Below are 27,610 nucleotides of genomic sequence, written 5' to 3'. Positions count from 1 at the left end.
GAGAATAGAAGATGACACCAAAACTTATATACTACAAAGCTATTGAAGAAAACCCCAAACAAATCAGGCTGTAACCTAAAGTCACAGAATTTAATTTCAGAGTAATATGCAAACATTGCTTGCTTTCCAAGGCACAACGGTATAAACATAAAAACTGCAAATGTGATAATTTAGTACAAAAATATAAATACTGTTAATCTAAATGACAAAACAGCACATTTCTTCCCATGTATAAACCTTAATTAAAAACATTCAGCTTTACTCTCAGTCATGAAATGTAATACAATAACAGTAAAAACTATTCTTTTAGTGCCACCTACTATGTCCCTATTATACCAGCATAAATATGAATATTCAGAACATTATACACTTAGCTGCATTATGCAAGAGAAGTTTGGCTGCTTTTTTTCCCTCCTAATAAAACTGATGATCACAGACTTGACTCTGTGAAGTCTGCTTTTATCCAGTTTGAAGTGCTTTTTGAAAGACTGGATCCTTGCTGTATTACACTAGTAACTCTGACACTAAATTATTACACTGTTCAATAATCTAAAAATTAAATTCCTGAAAAAGCATTCCTCCTTTAAACCTTGTATCTGACAAACCAATGCAAAGTGAATTAAAACATTGTTTTATTGCTAGGAAATACAAAGAACTGTTCAAACTGCAAAGAACACAAGATTGAGCCAATTTCACTTTTAAATGAGCCAACGGTGAAAGAAACAAAGAAAAAAGAATCTATTTTCAGCTCAGCCTTTCTTAAGCAAATGAAAATACAAAAACAATCCAGGTCATACAGATTTCACATCAGTTTCCTAAACAAAGTCTCAGCAGTGATTCATAAAGCTGACTCTTTGGCTGACTGAATGTGATGTAGCAGCTGATTGCAATAGATCGGTGTTTGATGCTTATGTACAACCCCTTCAATTTCTCTCACCAGCAGATCTGGATATAAAACGCTTCCTTCCTTTAAAACTTCTGTAAGACAAAAGTATGTTTGATAAATCAGTAGCTGCTCTGTGTTTTTCTACCCAAGTTCCCTCAAGGTAGCTGAAAGCAAACCTGGAAATTGTTCTACAAGTGATGCAGTGATGACAACACAATTCCTCCCTCCCTCATTTGCTGAGGTCTGTATTTTGACATTTATGTTCTTGAACACAGGCTGATACACTAATAAATTCTAGAGAGCCCCTCCAGCAGGCTGGGATATGGTCACACCCTGCAGTGGTTGGGCTCTGTGCTCCATATCCTGTTTACCATCTGTAAAGTCTCTGGTAGTCCAGCTGCCCTGCTACTTCCCCTGGGGAACACTGGGCAAAGCATTCCATTCTGCACACAGGTAAAAGGTCAGAGCTCATGTCCACTGAAACCCAAAGGAAACCTCCAGCCTGGCAGGATTATCCTCTCCCTGTATGTGCTGCTTCATGAACACTCAAAATGATGATTTAAAGAACATTGTTAAAAATACACGACTGAAATTCTTACCTAGGACTGCTTTTTGGAGATTTTCATCTGGGTCATCGAGATGTATCAAGAGTTCTTGGTACAGAAACTCAACATGACCTTCCATTGAGGATTTCACATCACTGTCCTTTAAGCACTTAAACCAATTAGCCAAGGTGTGAGCAGCTGCCAGTCGGACATCACACGAGGCATCATCCAGACGCTTCAGAACCTCTGAAAAGGAGCATATAAATAACCAAAAAGCTCTGTGAACAGAGGAGCTGGCTTTTGCATTTGGAAAAACAAATGTATTCTGTCAACATTCAAATTATTGTTGCATTTATGATGTATTTCTGTCTTTTGGACATAACAAATACATGTAGCACTGTTCCTAAAAGCTCTTCATTTATTATTACTGGATTACGTTTTTAATAAAAGACATATACAGAAGTATTTAGATTAATTGAACATTATCTAGCACTCCTCCTAACAAAGTCTATTTGGATGTCTATTCATGCTTTACAGAACTACAGAGTTGAAGTATTTCTATGCTTTACAAAGCACAGCATTTGTATTAATTAGATATTACTTAAAATATAAAATAATTTGAATGATTTAAATGATTAAATTAATTAAATATTACTGTTTCAGTGAATGACTGCACTGTAGACTACCTGAATATGCAAGATGCAAAGATATATACACTCTGACAATTATCTGAACATGTATTTCTCCAAAATAAAAACGTTAGTTGTTAGATTTCCAGTGTGCCATGTAAGAAAAAGCATCGCTTGTTAAGATGCTGAGTTAGGGAAAGCCCAATTTATTTGTATATGTAAGAACAAAAATCCTGGTACAAAGAATAGTCTGTACTTCTCCTGATTCATGGTTTAGTACTTAAACTTCATCCTAGGAAGCATTACAGCTTCTAGCTCTAATTGACAATACAGCACTCTAGATTATGGTTTTCTTCTTTGGCCTTTCTTTTAGATAAAACCCCAACCCACTACCTATTCAGGTCTATTTATGGTACACTGAAATGGTTTGCTCTTGGCTCTCAAACACAGCACGGAGAACAATGTGACTTCCATTTATACACTGCAGTACTGTTCTGCTCTCACTATACTTAGCACATTATTTCACATAGTCCAAACTCCGAAGCAATGCAGATGAGCTACTGGCAAGCTCTGCACAAACCAAAGTATTGAGTGAAGTTCCACCTAGTGGTCCGAGGGATAATGACGTTGGGAATACTGCTCGGTTCTGCCAAACCCTCAAAAGTTGAGCAAACCGTGGTACTTCAGGTAAAAAAAGCAAAATGTAATTCTTCAACACTGAGATCTTTATTAAAACAAACAAATAAACAAACACAACAATGCCCTCACCCCAAGTCTACTAAACCTTTGCACATACCTGTGTAAGTGTTCTTAAATTCATCTGCATCAAACTGCCTCCCACAGACTTTTAGAAAAACATCAACAATACGACAAGCCATCAGTCGAGTAATTTTAGAGTCTTCGTCCATGGAAGCAATAATTTGGGGCATCAGCTCATCTTTTACTTTTAAGATCTATAGTTAATAGGAAAAGAATAGAAAAAGATATGCTTAGTCTTACAGAACTTATCATGAGCTTTGCCAGATAGTGGTTTGCTTAGTTAAAAAAATTAACTATAAATGTTACCCTGAAAATCTGAGAAGTTCCGGAGCTCTAATTTTGCCTCTACGTTAGCTTGGAAAAATGAAAATCCACCAGTCGATCACCCAGCTCAGGAACACTCAGTATACAAGCAGATGAGTTTGATGTAACTCATATGTATGTTCAAGCTTGTAAAAGCTTTAAAACTTAGTCGCCTTTAAAAAAAAACCCCAAAATTGTCCAACCTCGAAGCAAGGCAGAGCCCAGAGCCCCGCACAGGTAGCAGCAGATGGCGCTCTGACTCCAACAGGAAGCGCCGGGCTGGGATGCGGTGGGAGGTTCGGAATTTGCCTTAATTCCGTGCATTTCACATCGTCCATTAATGCGAAACGGGCACTAAGGCACCGATTCAGAAAAAAAAGTTCAGCTAGCACAGTAGTCTCTGATATCAACGCTTTTGTATGTGTGAACTCAACCAGTTTTGTGTGTTTAAGCACTTTGTTCAATTAAGGTCTGTCATAAAACAATTAACACTGTGAACATTTAATAACATTTTAATTAAATTTATTTTTTAAAAATGCCCTTATATTAACATATTTTCAGTGAATAATTTACTTTTTCTAGCAAAGAAGCTTCAAACCCCCCCTCAGACTCAATTAATCCTTAATCACTGGTGAGAGAGTGACTTCCCTAAGTGTACTCCTTGTTAGCTCTCCAGTTTCTACAGGTATTCTTCATGTTCCCTCTCCAGTCCTCCTGCCGTTTCTTGGAATCTTTAGATGTTATTTTTTTTCCCTAAATGGACCTGTGGGCTCCAAGGCAACCAGACAACTTGTCTTTGCCACGTGACACCACAGCACGTCCTGGCTGGCTCCAGTGCTGCTGCACAGGCTCTGCCTGCAGGTCCAACCATGTCAAGTACCCAAATTGTTGTGTTCACAGGGGTCAGAATCTTGTGCTACAGAACTGATGTTCTGTTAGAAAAAAATACCCACAAAATTTGATGCTCATCAGTTTTACAGCTCAGCATTTTGCTGGCCTCAGGTCTCTTATCAGGACGTCATCATCCCTCCACTACTGATTGCTTCAGCTGTTAACATTCAATTACAATTAATAAATTTTATTATGAAAACTGGATGTCCTTCTGAAAATATTACTTACCCTAAGGATTTATTCTTTTTTTTCCCCCTTGCATTTATTTTGTTTTCCTGCCTAAGATTTCAAAGGATGAGAAAGAGAGAATTTACCTCTTTTGGTGAAAGCATTTCACAGTGGATGAGAGCCCAAAGGCACAATACAGCTGTAGCACGGATGGCAGCTGCTGTTCTTCCAGCATGCCACTGCAGATTAGGAGCCAGGATGTCTTTTATCACAGTCTCAAGGTAGCTAGGGAACAGCCTGAAGCCAAAAATAAGAAAGCAAAATAAAGGTTCATGAGAAAGTGATAAAGAGACTGACAGGATGTAAAAGAGAATTTTCTATCATAGAAACAGGCAGAAAAGGGGGGAAAAAAAGACTCAGTAAAAAAATAAATAACATCTTACAAGCCAGTGTGATTTTAATGTATATGATAAGCTTTTCACAACTTAATTTTTCTAGATAATATTTAAACAAATACCTAACATTCATGGAAAGGAGAGGCTGGACTTTGTCCCATTTCAGACAATGACCATGACTCAGTGCTACCTTGGTAAATTACTTACCTTCTCTGTGTCTCACCCTCTCTGTCTGTGCAGTGGAGATAACACCCCGTGCAATGCTGAGAGGATTCATTCATATCTGTGAGGCCCTTTGAGACCGTCCAGTGAAAAGTATTTATAATGTGAAATATCTGAATGCTGCTGATGACACCTGAACCCCTGACACTGCAGGGAGCCTGCACAGAATATTTCAGCTCTCTCTTGGCTCAGAAACTTGTCTCCCCCAAAGATGAGAGGTCTGTAGGATTTCCTGATGGTGCCAGTCCCAATACTAGGGTTTTTTACTACAAACACATAAATCTGTGATGTTTTTGCTGATGCTTTTTCCTCCTCCTTCATTGAATGGGTTGTTATAATGTTAAAAGTTGCTGTGACTTTTGTAAGAGCCCTACATTGCCAGGGTGAATGAGTGGCCCCTTTAGTGATGTGCCAAGGCACAGGAGGAACGTAACAGGTCTATGTTAACAACTAACAGTTACCAGTGAGTACTTAAAAAAGAATGCACACTGCAGGTGTTCCTGTTATCCAGGTATTACCTGACTAAAGCACAACCAGCTGCACTGCCAGGCCTCAGTTATGTGCTGACACACACCTGCAACACGATGGAAATAGATAAACCTGGCTGCTGCTTCCCCTTGGCAAGGGAGCCCTTGCACTCTGAAGAAGTCAGAGATCCATCCACTGCTGCTTCTTGTCAGCAGATGGCACTTAAGTAATAACAAGAAATCTGACATCCCATTAGATGTGTCTAAATCTGTAAAATCCTTTAGATGTGGTATTTTAAACATATTTTTGAGCATTAATAATTTTCTATTAAAAAAGTGGTTGGAAAAAATATAACTAATGATCACCAGCATTCCAAATCTCCTTTCAGATCCAAAGCTAAAAGCAACTTTGTGCTGTCTGTGCTATCTGATCAGTAGCTGCTTCTGTTTTTAATAAAACCCTCTGTTAAACTGCAGTGAGAAAATGATCTGTCAAAACACAAAGGTAAATTCCATCAGCATTATGTTAACCATGGTGCTGTGCTATTTGTGAGAATGTTTGTTCTAGTGCCTTGAAACAGAATCAGTAAAGCAGTATCTGGCAATTATCTGACTCAGTTATGTCAGACTCAAACACAATTAGGTGACCACACAACTGTGTTTAGCATAATAACCAAGAACCTTCCTATCTAAACTCTGAGAACCATTTTAAGGAGCTAAACAAATTACTGCCAGCAGTGCATGTGAGAGTGCAACTGAACTTACTACTACTTCCCAACACTATCTCTCATTAAGATTTTATTTTTGCTGTTGCTGATGCAATTAAATTCTCCCTCTTCCCATTTCCAGATTTTATTGTTGTAAATCTGTGTAACTTAATTCTAAAAGGGAGTCATCTCCATGAAAGAACATACTCTGTCTCTGGTGTTTGTATTTACAGAGTTGATACTTTATTCTCAACTGGATATGAGAGAACTAAAATGTGATCTGCAGAGACATTAATACCCTGCTCTTATGCAGATGTACAAAGCAGAGCTTGGGTTTGCATTCAAATTGGTTTATGAACTTGTATACTTAAACTTTCATTCCATGTTAATTATTTTTTATACATTTTTGTTCTGCATTGGTTCCTTTTCTGCTTTTATGACACAGCTGCACTTTGCTTTTGATGTTCATGGACTGTTGTGTTTTGGTGTTTTATGAGTATGTTTGTGTTGTTTCTTTTTTTTTAAATTTAACATCCCAAACCCAGGTAATTTTAACCAAAATTGGATTGGCTTTTACAGATCAAAACCTCAAAAAATGTTTTGCGAGCAATGCTTCAAACACAAAAACTCTACACGTTACCTCCTACATGAAAACATTTGCTGTGTCCATGGTAAGCAGGATCAAGACTTCAAAGAGGCATTTAGCTGCTTCCACTGCTTTTAGGTCTTGAAGATAAACCTACTGGTAAAATTCATGGCTTTGCTTTTGTTGTCAGAGGACAGAGCCTCATTATGAGCTGGACTGAACCATCCTTCACACAAACAGGTCTGTGACCCTCCCTGGATGTATCTCATCCTGACAAAGGCCATTCACTCCCACTGCCCTGAGCAAAACAACTTCCATCACTGCTGTGTGCAGAGCTGGGGTGGTGTGTGGCCATACTCACTGAGAGAACTACTTCAAAACATTCTTCTGTTTTTTCCACACTGATAATTTCCCTTTCCTGAGAATATTAATGAAGCTGGCAGCTCACTGGGTTGGGTTTCTTGGCTCCAAGGGCTTTGCATCCCCAGTCAGATGAGACAAATTAGTTTAAAACAAATAGTCAGATCCTGGAACACTTAAAACAGTTTTCAAGGTGCTTTTCTTTTTTTCTAGATTGTTGACTATCTAGATTAATCTTGTAACTATCACTCAGTTACATGATTATTTAAACAAGTAATGCACTGACTACAATGACATTTCTTACATGCATCAGGAATTTAACACTGGATCCTGAAAATATGGAAAGAGGTAACAGCACACCTTGCACCAAAGCTTCAGTTGGAAAAGAAGAGTTTCATTATATTCAGTCTTAAGCACATTAGCTCAAAATCTATTGGGGTAGCACAAGCAGAGGTTCTTCAGCTTACCTGGAATCCCCCACTGACTGGGAACACCAGAGTTCCTCCTCCTCCCCTCATTATAGGATGCAGGCCATAAATTTATAAAATATATCTAAAAATGGTAAAAATACATCTACATTCATACTAACCTGGCCTCATGGAGCCACAATAAATGTTCAACATATCAAATGCCCAGCAATTGCCAATTTGCCCATTGGAATTGTGAAAACACTTTCACCTATAAATAAATGACCATTGCTATCTAAGTACTTTTAGGAAGAATGTTTCCTGTGATTTTTTTTTCTTTGGTTGGTTGGTTGGTTTGGGGTTTTTTAAGAGTTAAAAATGAAAAAGAAAAGCATCAGAATATATTTACATCCTAAATGCAGCAGGTAAAAAGCAGAGCAGATGTGGTTTATGTATTCAGGACAACTTTGCAGAAGTGTTTGCACTATTAGCCAGGCTAAATTGATAATGGTAAAAGAGGCCCACTTTGGCATTTTTATAGATGAGGAGTTTTATAAGCACCTCAGTTATACTTAGATTGTACTTGCAATGCATAAATATTGCCAAGCAACAGGAGACTTACATCTTCAGTCCCTGAGAGTAATAATAATGCCTTATCAAACATTTAGTTTAATGCTTTTCAAACATCACGAAATATCTTGGGCATTTTTAAATGCTCATTTACTGGGGTGTTTAACTATTTCCTTACAATGACTACAGGCAAAGTTTAAGGATTTAGGAGCTGGCTGGGAGAAAATGAAAAAAAACCCAAACAACTCCGCCCTCCCAATTATTTTCCTAAGAAACTCCATTTTAGCTTTCAAAGAAGTATTCTTTTCAACCAGAGCTCTTTATTTTTGTTTTGAAAACTATCCAGATCTGCACGACATTAATTTTAATTCCTGTAATAGCACAGGTAGGAAGACTATGGTGGAGGAAGTCCAGACTTCCATCTATTTATATACATCTTTTTAAAATTATTGCACTCCACCCTTCTAATCATTGGTAAAAATTACAGCAAGAGCAATAGGCGTAGAAGATGGTTGGAAAATCTTTCTTCTTCTGGCCACACTCACATGGACACCGTTACAGGGGTTAAATAACTCCCATGGTCATTACTTCTTAATGCCACCATAGTTTTCAAATAGCTGTGTGAAATCAGACCTCCACTTACCCTTGAGAATTGATGGTTTCACTTGGTTTCTGCAACAACTGGGATAAAACAGTAAAAAGTTTTAACCTCATCTGGGGATCTTTGTTTGGCTGAAGACACGTCTTCAGAACGAGAATAAAGTCATCCAGAGCTTCCCCTATGACAGGACCTAGAAAACAAACACATAAGGCTTATTTCAGAATACTAGTAAGCTCTATTTAGATGTTTCATATGTAGGTGCATTAAAATTTGTAACATAAATGGTGTTAAATTAGTTCTTATCTTCCCACTTTTGCACAGCAGCTGTTGAAGTATCCACATGACACCGTATTAGGTGGAGCACAAATTCCCAGGCTGACTCCCCACGGGCTCAGGTACCCCCAGTTTTGGCCAGGGCAGCCTGAAGATCAGTTCCCCACATCTCATTTAGTCAGTCTGGTATTGCTGTACCACACTGGCCCAGAGCAGCTGTGGCTGCCCCATCCCTGGAAGTGTCCAAGGCCAGGTTGGACGGGGCTTCGAACAACCTGGGACAGTGGAAGGTGTCCCTGCCCACGACAGGGGGCTGGAAGTGGATGAGCTTTAAGGTTCCTTCCAACCCAAACCACTCTATCATTTCATGACTCTGGAATGGATCTCTCCATGACACCCCAAGTTGCTGGGACCATCAGTACAAGAGGGAATCTTGGCTGCAGGATTAATGCTGTTCCCATGTAACTCTGAAAGTCTGAGGCTGTGCACAAAGCTTTGGTTTTATTAAACTTAATGAAAAACTACACTGAATCTGGCCTGACTCTGACACCTCTCCACACAGCAGCATTAACTACTCTTTTTTCTTCTTTCAAGTTTTTCCACATGCAGCATTTGAGATGTTCATGACTCCCAGAGGCACAGGAAAGGGCCTGTTTGAAAGGATCAGCTTCAAAACTTGGATAATACAATTACTGCAGCAGCACTCCTTCTCCATGTTTCAATAATGCTTATTTTCATCCTGTAAGACCATCTAAAATATGATGAATTTTAGAAGCTATTTGAAATAAAAAGATCTTCTAAATTAATTATTTAGTTTGTTAATATTTTCACATCCTATGATAAATTTAAACAATAAACAGTCAAACAAAACTCTAAGCTGTTATCCCTACACTTTAAGAAGTTATTTTCCTGCAACTGAAGGAAATTTGTGCCTTTCTCCTTGATAATGACTAACATCTGCCTGCATCTAAAGAGGAAGAGTACATAAAGCCTGTACACATGCTTTATGCTGCAAGCTTCTTGCTGTAGAATGCTCTTTCTGCTCTATTTTTGCAATAAACTACTTTCCTTCAGGAACTTCTTCAGCGTTGCATCCTTAAGATGCACATTCCATTCAACTCCAGAAAAATCCTTCCAGAGGAGAAAAAATCAGAAAATCCTTTCAGAGGAGACACAACACTGGTATTTATGATGACAAGAATATTCCTCACATGTGGGATGGACAGATTGAAGTATTCAAGATTCCAAAACAAGTTCAATAGCATTTAATAATATCTGAAAATTTAATGTTTAAAATAATAATGAAAAAACCCCAAATCTTCACTGTCTAGACTGAAGCAATACAGGGTGTTGAACTGCAGTTTGCTAAATGTCTCTGCCAACAAATAGGTCTTTATTTTCACAGCATTTACTCAAGATACATTGCTTCATGGGAGTTCTGAGACATTCACAAGATACTACTACATCAAACTGATAACAGCAAATTCAACAGATGGAAAATAAACAAAATAAACGACATTGCTAATTTCAACTTAAGCATACGCTCCTGGAAAACAGCAAAAACTGAGAAATATGAATTGAGTAAAGCTGATTAAATTGATTAAAAACAACATTATGTGTGGGAATGAAAAGAAAGAAAAAAAAAATAGCTCCAGGAGCTGCCGTGTCAGACAGAAAACACAGACAATAGCATATTACCAGTGTTGGGTGCAAGCCAAAATGTTTGCCCAGACATTTGATGATTTATTTAGCATTAAGGAAAACAGAGACAACTGTCTAGCAGTCCCTCAGTCATGGACATGGGAGCACAAATATACAGAAAAGTTGGCCTCTCAAATCTTGTGCTGAAGTAACTTCTTGTTCTTTCCACAGTTGAAAACCAAAAAAGTACTTACGCTGGTTGCTGCACAAACCAGCAAGTGGGTGCTTCACATAGGTTTGATGTGAGTTTTTTTGAGATTCAAGGGTTAAACATAGAAGATACATTCCTTTAAAACATACCTGTCCACATCTATGTGCAGTAGCCACAGTGATACTTCACTGAAGTGGCTGTCTCCATCCCCCTTTCAACCAACAGAAAAGAAAAAACAAATAAACAGGACTTGCCATTTTAATAACCTTAAAATGGGTGTGTAGGTGAAAAGCACTGCCTCTCACCATGTCCCTTGCTGGAGATGCCACGTGGGGAGCTGTGGCAGAGGAGTGCTCAGTGTGCAGCACTGAAGCTACGTGAGATGTACACCAGAGTGTGTCCCTAACCTCTGCACAGCCACGTGCCGGAGAGCAACAGTGAGGAAGTGTTTGTTAGAGACAGGTGGTGTCCTCTGAAAGACTAGTGAATAGATGGAAAAAAAAGAGATGGATTTTTGGACACAAGGTACAACAGTTTGTCTCCTCTTAATCCTCACCTATATCATTCACCTGAAAGTGCACTTTTCCTTAAGTGCTTTTAGAATTCTCCCTGCAGCCATGGAATCTTTGGGAATATGAGCTGCTTCAAGATTTCTTTTGCTTTCCATTGTGTTCTTGTGAAGGTTCTGAATGTTACACTGTTCATTACTAAACACAAGCTGGCTGCAGGCTGTGGAGATTCTGAGTGGACATTTACTGGAACTAAGTAAGTCGTACCTGAATGGGTTGTGATGACCTCGAACTGCAACACTTCTGGGGAATAGCAAGTCCACCCTTCACATGACACTGAAATCCACTCCATCAGCTGAATTACGTGCTGCTTGTAGAGACAATGAAAACTTTCTAATTGCTGCACTTCAGCTAATGAAGACATTGTTTTCTCCACCTGTTAAAACGGAGACAGGATACTTAACTGAAACCATTAAAAAAAAACCAAACCAAAACCTTTAAAACTCATTCTGTAAGAACAGAAGGGACATGGGAAGATTTTCAGTTTCTATTAAACAATCAAGACTGATACTTAATGTCTGTCTATACTACATTCATTAAGCTTTATTTGAAGTGAAACATTTGTCCTGATTTCAAAATGAAATCATGACGAACACAGCAACCTAACAGCAAAATGAGAGAGTCTCTAATTCATATGCAGACCTATCCAAAAACTGACCACATCACAAAAAAGGTTCTTAGTGGTTTTAAAGATGTAGTGATTTTTCTCCTTAATTTAAGAACGCTTTAATACATTAACATAGGGGGAATTTCTCACAATCCCAGGCTATGGCAGCTTCCAAAAACTATTGCTTTTGCAGGTAAGAGAACACATGGCATTTCTCCTCTCCCCTTTCTCCCCCCAGTTTTAATTATGAGAGATGCTCTCTCTTTACAGTGGCTGGGCAAGTTCATTTTGAAACTCTCAACTTCTGTTGCTTTGAAGTACCAAAATTCACTGTTACATCAGAAATATCTTCTTCATATTTAGAGTTAAGACTACTCCATCAGATATGCAAATAAAACATGTACAAATGAAACATGTAAAAGGAACTACTAAATGAATTCCAGACATGAGCATGCTTGGCAAGGATGCCTACAGATTTTCCTAATCATTTGCAGCAGATGTATTTCAAAGCAAAAGAAAATTTGCTTTTACAATTCCTGAAGGCTCCTACCAGAAGTAAAAAACTTCTCCAAGGAAGAGATTAAAAGCATGCTGGAAGCAGGATCTGTAGTCTTGGTGATTTCAGTAGACTGTGAATCAAGAATGGGGAGCAAGGCACCGTTAGGAACCTCACTAAGGAATAACATGGGCTGCCAGCAGGGCCAGTTCCAGCAGGGAAAGAGGGAGAGCAGTGCTGGGAGTGACATCATTTGATTCCAAGTGCTTCAGTAGAACTACAAATTGTACTCATATTTTTAATATTTTTAAGCTGAACTCAACCACACAAGTTAGCTCAAACATGTCTAGGACCTTTAGACTCTTCCAGACTAATCACTTGCCAGACAAAGATGTTTTTATGAAAGTACCAGATGTGGAGAAAATAAATGAGAATTCTAAGAAAAAAAAATAAATCAGGATTTGCTAAGGACAAAGGTTACTCTTAAAGCAGGTTTGCCTGCCTCAAGCACAATAGATTTCTCCTTTCTGGAAGCATTCTGCCAGACAGCCAAAACAACTCAGATAAATGAATATTTTACATATAAGTTACTTGTAAATTAATTGGAGCATTTTACAGAATGTGTCAGGACAGAAACTGTTCCTCATTAATAATCCCGCCATAACACACAAGATTTTTTTCCCATTGAACAAGAGATACAAAATAATACATTGATCACATATGATTTAAAGTAAATTCCATGGTTTCAAGAGTGCAATTAAAACCAAAAAAAATAGAGAATAAATTAAACATGCCTGCAGACTGATGCGTATTTTCTCATTAAGCAGTGTCTCACACTTCAATACAAATAAATAGCAAAGGTGATTTTCTTTCCTCTGTTTGAAAGCTAACAACTTTAACGACACAATATTTTCCTGCTAATAATCTGTGTGCTGAAAGAAGAGCCAAGATAGCACAGGGCAGTGGTAATGAAATAAAACCTTATCCTTAGGTCACCAGTTAAATCCCTGACAAGCTCGACTCATGCCTAACAGACTCCAACAACTGATACAGCTTCTGTGTCTTTGGGGCTGTGAGCCACCCTCCTCCTTGTGCTCAGCTGGTGGTCTTGGGCCATTCCTCAGCCCCAGGCAACCTCAAACACGATGGACACAATGCCAAAAATCAGGCCAGGCCTGAGTGTTCACCATCAGGTCACAGCCTCCACTATCTCAGTGGTCTTCTGTGTCCTTACAATAAAGCCTGAAGTTCTATAATGCAAAATTTTGAATAATTTGTGTTTATACTCCAAATCTTTTGAGTCTGAATACAGATTTCTTTTCTGAACAAAACATTCATACTTGTGCAGCAGCTGTGATACTTTTGTTCTACATGTTCTTAAGCTATTTTAACAGGGACTTCTTGCCTTCTCCAAGTTGTACAGCTCACTTTGAAGTCTCAGAATAATCAATAACTGGAAAAAAAAATAAAATTCAAGCCATATTTGTCTTTGTGACAATTTTGAAATATTGCAATTATGTAATCTCACTGCTAGATTTTGTATGTGTCTAGCTGAAAGAAAGGCTAATGAGAAAAAGGATTCTCATCCAAAGTACTGTCAACTTAAAAAATCATCTGGAACGGCAGGAACATCTTAAACCTTTAATAATCTCAGGAGATTAAGTTTTCTGTTTATGAAAATCAGGATTTATCTCCATGAAACTGCTTTCTTCATAGGAGTATGAAGTTGTAAGGTTTTAAATGAACATTGCTGACTTTATAGACCACTGCAGGGACAAACAGGCAAGATACCACAAAACATTCCAGATCCATCTATCCAAGGCTTACCCGGACCGAATTTTTGCCTAAAAAACCCCTCCAAGCAAACAAAAAAAACTCCAAACACCCCCCAAATCCCACTCTCCATACGACAGATCATCATCCCACCCCTCTTTGACCTGCAAAGTCTTTTCAATACTTGTTTCAAGCTTTGTTCCACTTTATTTCTTTCCGCAGAGCTTTCTGAGCGAACGCCTCCTCGGAGGCAGCCTGTCAGCTCTGGGGCCATAAATACTGATCCTACACGGGCCTTTGGAATACCATGCCTGGGAGCAAGAGGAAAGGAAGTAGAATAGCCACTGCACTTTAGGTGTGTGCTTGAAAAAAGACAACTGGGATAGGTCATAATTGTACTGCATGAGGATGGCTTGCTGATTTATATGATATTTAGCTCAGGGAAGAAAGAGGAAGAGAAAAATAAGGGGGTAATAAGGGGGTGAGATAATGCTGAGCCAAAAAAGCTCGTCTATTATCAGGGCATGCACAGCTGTCCTCGATTTTAAAGCATTCCTGTGACGTTTAAATTTTGTTTCTTGTGGGGAGGTAAAAAGGTCAACTACTGTAAAATCAGTCTGATCTTTGGCTAAAGATTAAAAAATCACCATGAAATCATCACACTTTTAAGACTATTAGTACTCTTGACCTCTAAGTGAATGGTTCTTTAATAGTCAGAAAATAAATTTCAGTTTTTTCCTGCATATAACCAAACATTCACAGTGACTTATATCCACTAAAGAGTAATTATCAACAGTTCAACCAGCACCACCAGCATGCCAAAGGCTTTGAAGAATCCAGTGACAAACACAAAATCTTGGAAACTTCTTGTTCCAAAACTTTACCTAAACTGTGGACAGGTGATTAATACCCACCCAAATGAAGTGCTCTTCCAGCCACATTGCTGCCCCCATCTAGCTCCAAGATTCCCATGCTCCAGTAATGCACCTCAAGCCATCTATTCTGAAAACTAACCTAAACACACTTACAGAAAAATAAAATTCTAGTTGTAAATGTAGCTACAGACCCATACTAGATGCTTTTCACCACGAAACAGAACTGAATTCCAGGGCCTTCCTTGGAACCAGAATGTATTTTAACTTGATAAGCTTTTAATCAAAGTTATGAAGAAAAATAATTCTCCAGGTGCTGCTGTCCCAAATTGCAAACCCAACTCCAGACTTAATTCTGGTATTAATCATGTGCAATCTGTACAGCGAGAGATGCAAAACCTCAGACTAGCCACAGATATTCCCCACAAATAATTATGGCTCTGTTTACATAAAGTGTCTTATCAATAGGAAAAGACAAAACCACAACAAAATATTAAGCCAGCTCATGGTTTACCTTTTCTTTAAGGTCCTGAGAAGATGGTATTGCCATGATGCTCACCAAAACTTTCATTAGCTGCAAGCTAATTTCTTTGCAGTCTTCCTGGCACACCTCAATTAGTGCTTGTACACAATAAAGCAGCTGCTCCATATAAAAGACCTATTTATTAACAAAAGCACATATTTACTATGTTTTCTTAGCAAATGTAACATTCTCTTTAAAGGAGAGATATGGGAAATGACAGTAATAAAATCTGAGTACTGCATAATCCCTTACATTGGTAACATATTGGTAATTTCATGTTAGTTCTTCTAATTACCTATATTCTACTTTTTATAGAATACAATATAATCTTCCTCCCACACTGTTTGTATTTACCTTGTCCTGTTAACAAAATGAATGATCCTGCTCTTAATGACACAATGGTTCCAGTGGTGAATGGTGAATAAAAACATCAAAGCAATTTGGAGTGTTTGCTGATAGTACTTTCTCTTTCTGAAAGTGCAATTTGTTAATTAATAACATATTTGTTACAACTCTTTGAAATATTATTCCATGTTTGGCTGTTTTGGATGAACAATGACAGCTAAATACATAAACCAAGGAAACCTGAGCGTTTGCTTTTATCTCAGCCAATTTATCTCATTTGATACCATATAATTCATGTTATCTTGATCCAGCTGATACCAGTTGAAGTCAATAGTGTTGTCAGTTAGTTTGCCATGACTTCTATGATAAAGTGCATCAGATATTCATGAAACTGTCAGGGAACAGAAGGAGCCATTGTTACAAATTTACTCCCAAGAAATAAATCAAGTCTAGGAATAGGTTAGCCATAAGTGTTATTAATCTCACAGACGTGGTCAATCCTTAGCTAAACAGTGTCTCTGCAGCATTTGCTGGCTAAAATAGAGAGAGATTGTTTTCCAGGACTAAAGGCTGGAACAATTCTGCCAAACCTTCAGCTGCAGATGGATCTGACTCCTGGAGCTAATGCCAATGGAAGTGGTAAGCTTAAACCTCACAGCAATTTCGCAGATACACCTCAGGGAATTGTTATTTGAACAATCAGGTTTTAGTGCTTCCACTTATATGAGCTCCTAATCACCACGGGCTTCATGGAGATTAAGATAATTCCTGCATCACTGGTACATATTCCATTAGGGAAGAAACCTAATGAGGGAAGAACTTGATATGTATATCTTACATTGGCTCAAAAAGACAATTAGGCCAGATTCAGTCTGCACACATGAGTAACTGTTTTAAGGGAAGCCTACATCTGACATGAAGTCAGAGTTCCTCAAGGCACAGCACTGGCCCTTTTTTGGTCATCTTAACAGCAGAGGTCTAACAAACTTCTGGTGGAATGAAAGCCAGGATTTCATTTGTGGGGAATATTACAGGGATTCCTCTTGTGCACATCTAACAGATCTATTTCTACATTTGAACACAGGAAGGGAAAAAAAATCCTGCAGGTTAAAAAATATCCATTCTGTGTTTAAGAGAATCTCTCATCTCCTTATATAGCAATTGATGAATATTCTTCAAATGGTAAAATAAAAATGGTCTTCGGGCTCAGCTATTAACTAAGGATAGACTTGGAAGTGAATTTCTAATTGATAAAGGTCTTCCTTCTAGTCTTTCACTCAAGAGCAGCAACCAAGGTCAAAAGTTTACAAAACATGCTCCTAAATGTACACATAAAGTACTGGTACCTTCCTTTTAAAATGGAAAATAAGAGTAGAAAACAAGAATCAGGTAACATTAAGAGGGAATCTTAGGAAACCTGACATGCCGATTACAATAGACTATAAAAAATTTTCAGTCATTTTTATTGATGAGCATTGAAATGCACGATCTTGTTTGGATTGTGAACACGAGGAATTTCAAAACATGAGTTAAACTCTGCCTCAGGACCAGCTAAGGTAGTCCTTTGCTAGTACAGTACATCTGCTTCTCTCCCTGCCTTGCCTCTTCGTTGTCTTACCACTATGTGAAGTCTTTTTTACAGCAGTTCTCAAACCTGAACCTACATCTGCTGAGAGGGTGGACTGTCGGTAAGTTTTTGGAAGCACCAGATTTGCCCAGGAGACCACAACATGGGCCAGGAAGAATGGGGAAGCTCCTGTTTTGTCTCAGACACACAACCACAACTACATCCTGAGATAGGTGTGCAAGGGAGGGATAGGAATGGGAGCATTTAGGGAGAATAAGCGAAAAAATAGTTTGGTCAAAGCCTGTATCCTGCTGCGTGTTTTCCAGCTTTCCTTACCTCTTCAGAGCGCTGACAGACTCCAGCCTGTGACAGTGTGTTGCCAAGCTGGGCCACATGAGGCTGTAAGATTTCTTTTGGGCTACCTCGAATCACTGCAGCCAGAACCATTACACAGGATGCTTTGGGTGTCTGCCCAAAGGCTGAGGTGATTAATTTCAAAGACACCTTAGGGCTGACAAACATTCCAATCAATTCTGCTGCTTTCACACTCTGAAAAAAGAACAGGAATAACTTGAGGATTTTCCTGAAAACACAAAGACCATTCAACATATCATAGCCTTTTTCTTTTTATGATTCCAGCTGTTATTTTAAATGCTTCAGCAGTTGCCTTGTAGGCCTTTTCCACTCACTCAGTAATGATTATATGCATGAAGAAATTTTCTTGACGTGTTCAGTAAGCACATAATAAGGCATGCAAGCAGCCTTCCCCACATCAGACAAACTTCCATGAGAAAGCAGTGCACGGAAACAAAGTGTACAACTTCACTGTAATAAAGTTTCCAATTTAGAATAACCAGATGTTGCACATTTAGTGGTTTAGCATTTTGTCCCTCAAATGCTGTTCTGAGGCTTGCCCTTAATGCACCACCCCCCGTTTATTAAAAGCTGTAACTATAAAAACCTGAGGGAGGAATCTTTTGTTATTGTACTATACCTTGAAGCTGACATTACAGATCCAGTTAAGTGTGGAAGCAATGCCATGGGGGAACTGCCCACTGCTTTCCATCTTACTTATTTAACTGAAAAGGCTTAAATTACTGTGTGTTCCCAATGACAGTGACACCCATTGATCCCTGCCTTGCAGACGGATCAGGATGTTGTATTCCACATAAAAAACCACCACACCAGTGCTTACTGCCTCACTGATGCCCAATGCTTACAATCATGTGCATGAATAAAAAACCAATCAACTACTGCTGCAACAGGAACACTTCTTCCTATCCCATGGATTTAATGGTTGGCTCATTTCCCCAAACACGAAAGCTTATCTCCCTTTCTCTATCATTTTTAGTCTAGTGATTTAGCTATGACTTTTTTTGTACCTAATTAATACTTGAATCATGCTAGTTTTTTTAGTCTCAATGGAAGCACATAGTCATGAGTTCTATAGTTTAAATCTGCACTGTATAGAGCTGTTTCTTTTCACAAAGATAAGACTCAAAGGAGTTGTAACATACTCTGTGTAGATGTGAGCACCATCCTCCTCCATATTTGCCACAGAGAAAGAAAAAGACTCTTAGTGCTCTGAAAACTGGACAATACAATTACAGAGTTCAAAAATATGATTTGATACATTTGTATGGATCCATTTACTCATTTTAACAGGGTAAAAAATTGAAAGGATATCATTTGGTATTACTAGGCTGGAGAAAGATATGGACATTTTCCAGGTTGGTGGCTGCTCTGAAATGGGTTTCTACAGTGACAAACTGTACAGGAGGTTATCACAGTACCCTGGGAAGCAGCATCACTTAAGAGATAAAAGGCATTCAAGACCAAAGTTGCTGAATCTTATGTTTGGCACAAGGAAAAGTAAAATTAAATACTGAAATCATCTCCTAACAGGGAATAAATCTCTTAGAAGCAAGCACCTGTGAGAAAATTAGTGGTGGAATCCCAAGAGACAAAAAGGCAGGGACAGCTATGTGCTGCTTGAACACAGACTTTTGAATTTAGATTTATAGCAATAAGCACTTGATAGGAAATTTGACACGGACAGCAGGGCTACATGGTCTTACTGTCCCAATTTTTTATGTTTTCTTATAGCCCAACTGAGAGCAGGAACCTAAAGAAAAACCTAATTTAGGGTTCGCCATTTGGATGGACTGCCTGCATCCAGTAAGCAGAACACATTCTTCCAATTTCCCAAAGCAATAAAATTTGTAACTTTGAAGTAAGTTACATGGATATATTTTTGTTATACATATGTCCTCTTCCTTGTGTAGAAATAGGAACAGAAAATTTTATCTTAAAATTGTAAAAGCATTTGTACCACCTGTCTTTCTTTTGCTAAATGTATCTCATGTCTTCAGCTGCATCTGTTTTACTGGGTTGTTGATCAAAGTGTTGAAAGACTCAACTGTTACAAAAGATGAAACTAACTATTCCTTACAAAACCCCTCTGCATTTTCCAAGCATTAAGTCAAGGATTCAAACACTGAATATGGGTATCACATGGAATAAACATACCTCAATATATGGTTGGATTATGGAGCAGGGGGAGATAAGTGAAATTAACTTGAAAGGGCATGACCTGCACATTTTTTTACCTTGAATTTGTTGCCCCAAGGCTTTTACACTCTAATCCACTGCGTATAATTTTCAGAGAGATTATTATCGATGCTTCATGGGGCTGGCATACAAACTGAACAGTATTTAAATAACTTTACTATTGGCCTCCATACCAATAATAGAAGCATACGTTTATTTTAACACAATAGCAAAGTATACTGTTCACATGTTTTTAACATCCATAAAAAACCTGAGCCTGATCCTTCCTAATGGACAATTACCAGTGACCTAAGGAAAAGTCAACCTTCAGAAGACAGACTGAAGTCTATAAAGTCTTTATTCTGTGTACAACAGCTACTTTAACAGATCAAACTTACATTTTTAACCACTTCACTTTCTTCATCCAAGCACGCTTGGTACAGAGTTCTAAGCAGTAGCTCCATGTGCTGGGTGATGTGATCCTCTGCATGCAGCAGTAATGTGTACAGGAGCTGGGATGCTTTGATTCTTGTGCTTTCAACCCAGTCTGTTATATCATGACAGAGACCTGGGAGAATTTTGGAGAGGTTTCTCGACACAAGTTCCCGACAACCCAGTCCTGGTCGAGTCTCTAGAAGAAACAAAAACAACCCAAAAAGAAATATCAAAGGAAAAGCCTTTTAATAATCCTCATAAAAGTTTAAAAGCTGCAAGGTAAGAGCTCTGGGTGTCTGCTTCAGCATAGAAAAAAATATTCCAAATGCTGCTGAGGAATTTACTGGTGCAAGTTGCATTACTTTAATATATATTGCAGAATTAAAACTCCACACAGCTCTTTGAATATTTATGTATTTATTACTGGATGGTGATTTAGATATCGTGTTTTAAAATGTTTACAGAAGGAGAAGAGAAAGAGAATTGAAACTGAATGTGTGTTTACCCACTGTGGAAAACACAGCTCAATAATTTCCTTTTAATTTTGATAGCAACACAAATCCCATGAAAAATAAACTGAAACACACAGAGATAACCAGAAGAAAGACTTTTGCATGCAAATGCTGAGTTAAATATAATTTGGAGGAGGAAAGAAAGGTAGAAGTCACAAATAGTCCAGACGACATGAACAGCAGTAAAACAGACAATGTCAATTGTGCCCTCTAAAGGAAAAGGTTAAAAGTGTATCTGGCAAATTGAAGGCAGAAACGGCACAGAACTATGGCTTGTACAGATGCTGTGCAATAGATCAGGCCAACAAACTGATAGTGGTTTAAAAATCACAGCTATTATATAATCTCCTTTCTAAGGCTTTTCCAGGAAAAGCAGCTCACTGAAGTGCCTCTTCAATGACTCAATTCAAAATTCACTAGTACATTTAAAATGGTATGGAAGATGATACAGGAGTTGGGAGGGATATGGTTTTTTTTCTTAAGACTGAATTTAATTTGTAACGACTTTGTGGAAAGTGAGTTTTTGTGGTTATCTTTTGATTTTAAACAGAACCCTGAAGTGTTACAAATACATATTCCCTGCCTCAACAAAGGATGCAGACTTCTGGAGAACTAATCAGCTTACCTTTCCCAACAAATGCCCACTGTACTGTCTTGGTAATCATCAAATTTACGTGTTAGTTAATTTATAAATCACTGAGATTAAGAAAAGCAACTTGACCAATATCACAAGCATCTAACAAACATCCTCCTCTGTACTTTACAGATAAAGCTGTGACAGTCCTTTCCAAACAACAGCAATAAACTTTTTTCGTGATTGTTTTTTCCCTACAGTCTATTTTCTTTGCTTAACACTGTATATGCTTATACAAACAAAATCTGAGAAGCTGTTCTTTGAGAACCATGATTTCATAATTGCCACTCACAATGTTCACATGCTGTTTTAAGAAGGAGACATCATTCATTATGAGGTGTCAAAATACACTGAATGTGTGAGTGCATTTTTTATTTCTGATACAGAGTTCTCCTGTTAAGGCTCAGGAAGAAAATGACTGAGCTGTCTCAGGATATTTTCCTGCACTGGCCTGTGTAACTACAAATGCTAACAGGAAAACTGACTAAAGTAAATGGTCTGAGGATACCAAAGGCTTAGAAATACCTATGAAATACCTAACTAGGGGAAAAAATAAGCATCAGGACATGAATTGCTGCTTCTTTTGTCAATGGAGGAAACATTTTGGATTATGAAAACTGACAATGAGTAGCAAAAGGTCAAATAAAAAATCAACTTGAGACAGCAAATACAGACTGGCATCCTATTTGACCCGAGGCAGAATTTTGTTTGAAGAATTTGGACCATTCTTTATCAGCAATTCCTTCATTTCAGATGTTCAAATGCAGGCATTTATCCCTGTAGCTACTCCTGTCAAAGACTTCCCTGCTATAAACTGTCTGCACCTGTATCCTGAGGCAATGAGTGCTGGGGCTCAGTGCAAGCTGTGCAGTTGGCTGGATGACACCAGGTATGAATCTCCCTCTGGTCCCCCCTGACCTGCAGGATCTGTCACTGGGAGATCAAAGCAGGGGGCTCCTACAGCAGCTCCATTAGTCTGACAGCTGGACAAAGCCACTTAAGTAAAATCTACTACAGACTCATAGTTGGAAAAAAATATTCCAGTACACCTAAGTCAGAAGAAATGGCTAAAAATAAAAAAATTGCTAAAATACATCATTATCATATTAAAAAAAAAAAAAAAAACAACACAAACCTCCCTCCCAAAAAAACCAAACCAACCAAATGTTCGTGGAGAGCAAACAGAAAGGACACATACAGTAACAACCATACACAGTCTGTGGTAGGACACCACAAATTATGACTCAGAACTAAGGTGTATTAGTGTCTCTGATAAAGTTTTGTACCTGTAGGATTAAGCAGCCAATCATCCTTTCCCCTGATTTTTCTTCTATTTGTCACATCAAGCCTGACCATTAATAAGACTTACAATTTTGAAGTAAAGACAAGCAGCAAGAAATGATACCTAAAAGTCACCATTAAATTGGGAGTCAAGTCCAAAATTTTCAGGTCATTTCTTTAAAATATTCTTTAGTTACATGTGCACATATATATAAATACACACACATGTCACATTCAAGCCTTAACTGCATCATTCTACCAAGAAAAATGCATGAAAATTCAGTTTAATGTAGGGCTGGAATGCTGCCCAAATTCATGAAGCATATTTATTGTGCTAAGAAGATTATCTGGGAGATCACATATCATTTATTATGAAGTAATTGGTAGATGTCACTTTCTAAAAAGCCCCACCAAAAAAGCTTACACACACAAACCCCAACACACATCAAGAGAAAACTGACCGAGGTAACCCCATCAGCTGTACAAATGGTAATCACTGTTCCAAGGACAGTGATATCAAACCTTTTATGGCCTTCACTATATCATGGCCATTGCAAAATAAGTGACTGGAGCTTAGACACTCAACTTCATCAGTTTATGTCTGTTAAAAGATTCCCTGACTGCCAGAAGAAGAAATATGTTTCTGCCATGACTAGTGGAAGTAAAAGTGTTCTTTAGCATTTCCAAACCCCCGAGGTAAACTTATGTATAAAATAAGGAGGAAAGAAAAAAGATTGGGAAGGATGACAGATCAACTTGCCTGCCTTCAAAGCTAAACAGTTCTGTCAAACCAGTCACCATTATGAAGCACTTCCCCTTTCATTCAACCATCACTGAGTAAAACAACTTTAAAGAAAAAAAAGAAGTGTAATTTCAAAGAAGAAAGAACTCCGGAACCCACTGTCATGGAAAGGGTTTTGCTGCTGGGTATTCTGTGATGTGATTGTCATGTAGGCACAAGTCAAGCATGAACCTGTTCTTTCACACCAAAAGAGTTTTTGTTCAGTTAAATATGAGCATAGAAATCAATAAATGAGCCAGTTAAACTCTCTCTCCCCCCAACTTCCATATGCATATTTTTAAACATTAACTTTGTGAACCCAAGACAGGAAACAAGCTTCAAGCTACTGCAAACACAACGTTTGAAAGCCACCTATAAATCATATGCTACTAAAAAGTAAACTATCCATTCTGCATATCTCGGGGCTTTTGTGTATAATAAAGGAAATTACTCTGTTCCCACATTCTTCATGTACACTGGCAGATTTTAGGTAGCATCCCAGTGTCTCACAGAGAAGTCTGAAATAATTTCATTGCAAATTTTTCTTCCACAGCAATTATGTGGATCATTAATGCTGTGACCAGCACTCATTACTCAAGGACTCAGCTCACAGGTTCTTTCCTCCTGCCTTCCTTTCCAGTCATTTCTGTGCCCACGGTGCACCTGGCTGCTGGTTGATGTAGAACTTACTGCTGTTTCTGCACCACTGCTTAACCTTTTTTCCAGCATAGGCAGCCTCATTTACATTCTCCAAAATGAATTTTTGGGTTAATGAAAAGAAAAAAATTAATGAGGTTATTGAACAATCAGTTTTTAAAACTTAAACTTAACAGGAATAATTTAAATAATCTTATATAAATAAATTATATCTATTATATTTTTTATATGTGGTACCTCTCTACATTAATATTACATGTTGTAATGAATATTACACATCCTGCTCTGCTGTCAGTACTGCACTGCAGCTCTTAGAGATTATTCAGCAAGCAAAAACCACTTTCAGCACAACACTCACCTCCTTTGGGATAATGAGATGGTGAAACACTAAAATCCATCTTATCCTTCAAATCTTCTTCATTCTCTTTCTCCCACTGCAAGCCTATCTTTTCCCAATAGGTCCAAGCCAGTTTCCTAGATATAAAATAAGAGTTTTATACCACCAAGCCCCCAAAAGAAAAGCAGTTTAAAATGAGACTTCTGGAAAAGTTGCCTACTTAAATTCAGCTGAAAGATGAAGCATTCCTGCCCTTTAGCCTAGGCACATTAAGTTGAGAGTTTATGCTTCTTTTGTACTCAGTGGACAGAGGCCTCTTCTTCCAAGGCATAATTCTGCCTCTGTCCACCCCTGTCTTTTTTTCTCTCACACTTAATTGAATGTAGCATAAAAGGACAGTATAACAAAAGTTACTGAAGATAATGCTAACATTTTCAGTCTAAGAAAAAGCAAGCAAACAAACAAAAGTGGGAGTTTTGTCCTCCAAGCAAGACATCTATGAACTTAGGAACACTTCTTTGACATCTACTTAAGGGGGAAAAAAAAAAAAAAAAAAGAAAATATGTTCTACTTACATATTTTCAGGAATTTCATCACTAAAGCTGCCAAGTAACAGAGGGATCAACTTGTGAAAATATGAGTATCTGTCTCGTAGGTGCAACAACCATTCTCCAATGACAGTTGTTACAGCATGCCGTACCTACAGGGATACAAAAACCTATTTTAAATGTGTCAGGAAAATAACAGAAAAATACTAAAAATAATATTTGGTCTCTGTATATAAGACCACGAGAAGCACATCAATAGTCTCAGAATAAATTACAAGAACTCAGCATTTCCTCACTTGCAGGAAGCATCTTAAGGAACACACAAGGAACCACATTCTCATTTTTCACTCTGGCTTAGTCAGTCTTAGACTGCTGCACAAAAGCACAGCTCTGAGAGGAAGACAAGATACAAACCTAACTCAGAAAACTAAATTCTCGTGCTTAATTCCTTCCTGAGAATGTAAGAAATGTACATTTCCCTGGAATTTGCATCTAGCCAAGCACATCTTTGGAAGGAAATTTTCTCTGTTTACTACAAAGGAATGCTTACTTTTAAAATTACTGCTTCAGTTGCATCTTATAAAGGGACCCATACCATGTTTGTTAAGGATCTGAAAAGGCCATAGAATTAAGGCCCAGAGAGATGTGACAGAGAATTTAAGACAGAATTGAAGGCACCCATAGAACAAAAAGGTACCTACAATCAACACCCTGCTGAACTAGACAGCAGCCACCAGCCTTGGTCTGGGATAGCTTACAACTGATAAAGGCTGGGTGGGACATTGTCCTGGTTTCAGCTGGGACAGAGCTCATGTTAACAGCTGGTATGGTGCTACTTTTTGGATTTAGTACGAGAACAATGCTGGTAACACACTGACGTTTACTTGTTGCTAAGTAGAATTTACCCTAAGTCAAGGACTTTTGGGTGTCTCAAGCTCTGCTAGTGAGGAGCTGCACAAACAGCTGAGGGAGCAATGCCAGGACAGGTGACATGAGCTGGGAGTGAGCAAGGGGCTGTGTGGTCCTTAATTTCTGTCTGGGATTAAACCATGACAAACATATATACAGACCTCAGCTGAATTAAATCCCTGAAAATTAGGGAAGCAGGGAGAGAAACACCAAGAAAGCCACCCATGGGATGGGTTTTAAACAGATTTAAAATAAATACTGAGGAAAGAAGGAAGAAAAGCACACCTTGGGAATCTCATCAAATAATCTCTGGGCCAGATGAGACAGGACATCATCCACAGACTTTCCATTCCCAAACTGTATCACTGCTCCAGTGGCCTGAATCACATCAACACGAACTCTGTAGTGTTGGTGGGAAATTGTCTGCATTAAGGGTTTTATCAGAGACTCTGATTGCATATGGAAGTGCTCTGTTAGGGCAGAAAGGCAGAAACATCAACCACGTGAGTTCCCATAGTGGGCAGCATCCCTGTCCATGGTAAGGGGTTGGAACTAGATGATCTTTAAGGTCCCTTCAAACCCAAACCACTCTCTGATCCATGACACCCAACAGTTGCTGGGGCCGGCACTACAAGATGATTTTGGGTGGACTAATGCATTTGGGTGGGAGGTTAACGCTGTTCTGTAATTCTATTTCTTTCTCTATGTGAGTGACAGATCTGGAGCAACATGATTTCTGTAACACTATGAACAGCAGCCTGACTAATGTTGCTGTGTTTATGTAGCAGGCAGCTTTAACTTTATCCAGTATCAGAGCTGAACACGGCCCACATACCCTCCCCTAGCCCCTCCTCCTGCTACTACCCACACGTTAAGAGCTCAGCCTACACTCCTGGCATGGATCCTCTCCAAGAGATCCTCCAAACCCTGTAAAGCACACCTGTGACGGTGTGCGCGACCTCTCATCTCTCTCCTGCCTGCATCCCTGTTCCCTCCTTGCGTCCGCTCCTCAGCCCCCATCACATCATCCCCCCGCTGCCCAACCCTCAGCCCCACCTGGCACGGCCCGGGCGCAAGGCCACGGCACACCCGCAACTTTCCCGCCGGACCTCGGCATAGTGGTCGAGGAGGGTGGCCTGGAGGATGCGGGCGATGTCGCCGAGGTAGGGGGCCACGGAGGCGCCGCAGCGCTGCAGCAGGAGGCTCAGCAGCTGCACGAGGCCGAGCCGCAGCTCCTCGCTGGGCTCCGCGCCCTGCGGCGGGCAGAGCCGCTGGGCCAGGGCCGGCAGCAGCACGGGGCAGCGCCTCGCAGGGCCGCTCGCCGTGGCTGAGCCCGTGGCGGAGCAGCTCCAGGGCGAGCTCCCGGCACCGCTCCGCCGCGTCCCCCGCCAGGCAGCGCGACAGCGGCCGCAGCAGCCGCGCCGCGAACACCTCCTGCAGCACCGCGCCCGGCAGCGGCCGGCCCTGCAGCTCGGCGCGGATGTCCTCCAGCGCCCGCAGCCGCGCCGCCCGGCCGCAGTCGGGCTGCTGGAGGAGGCTCAGGGGCCGCGCCAGCGCCTGCGACACCGCGGCCGCCGCTTCGGCCCCCGCCAT

The 27,610-nt window shown here is 39.3% G+C and overlaps 1 protein-coding gene across 1 annotated transcript; it reads right to left on the bottom strand.

Moving 5' to 3' along the window:
* Positions 1 to 69: 69 nt before the first annotated feature.
* On the bottom strand, positions 70 to 27,610 carry DNAAF5 (dynein axonemal assembly factor 5). The gene is given in 15 exon segments (XM_039560525.1): positions 70 to 978; positions 1,486 to 1,677; positions 2,857 to 3,013; positions 4,328 to 4,478; positions 8,539 to 8,686; positions 11,398 to 11,566; positions 15,453 to 15,596; positions 17,710 to 17,922; positions 20,322 to 20,554; positions 24,582 to 24,697; positions 25,136 to 25,260; positions 26,303 to 26,487; positions 27,074 to 27,092; positions 27,094 to 27,315; positions 27,317 to 27,610. Coding segments are annotated over 15 exon segments (2,508 nt in total). The 3' UTR covers positions 70 to 838.

This window comes from Corvus cornix, chromosome 14 (genome assembly GCF_000738735.6).
Source record: "Corvus cornix cornix isolate S_Up_H32 chromosome 14, ASM73873v5, whole genome shotgun sequence".
Taxonomy (NCBI): domain Eukaryota; kingdom Metazoa; phylum Chordata; class Aves; order Passeriformes; family Corvidae; genus Corvus; species Corvus cornix.
Note: the sequence above shows the minus strand (reverse complement) of the source record. Positions and strands in the feature narration are given on the sequence as shown.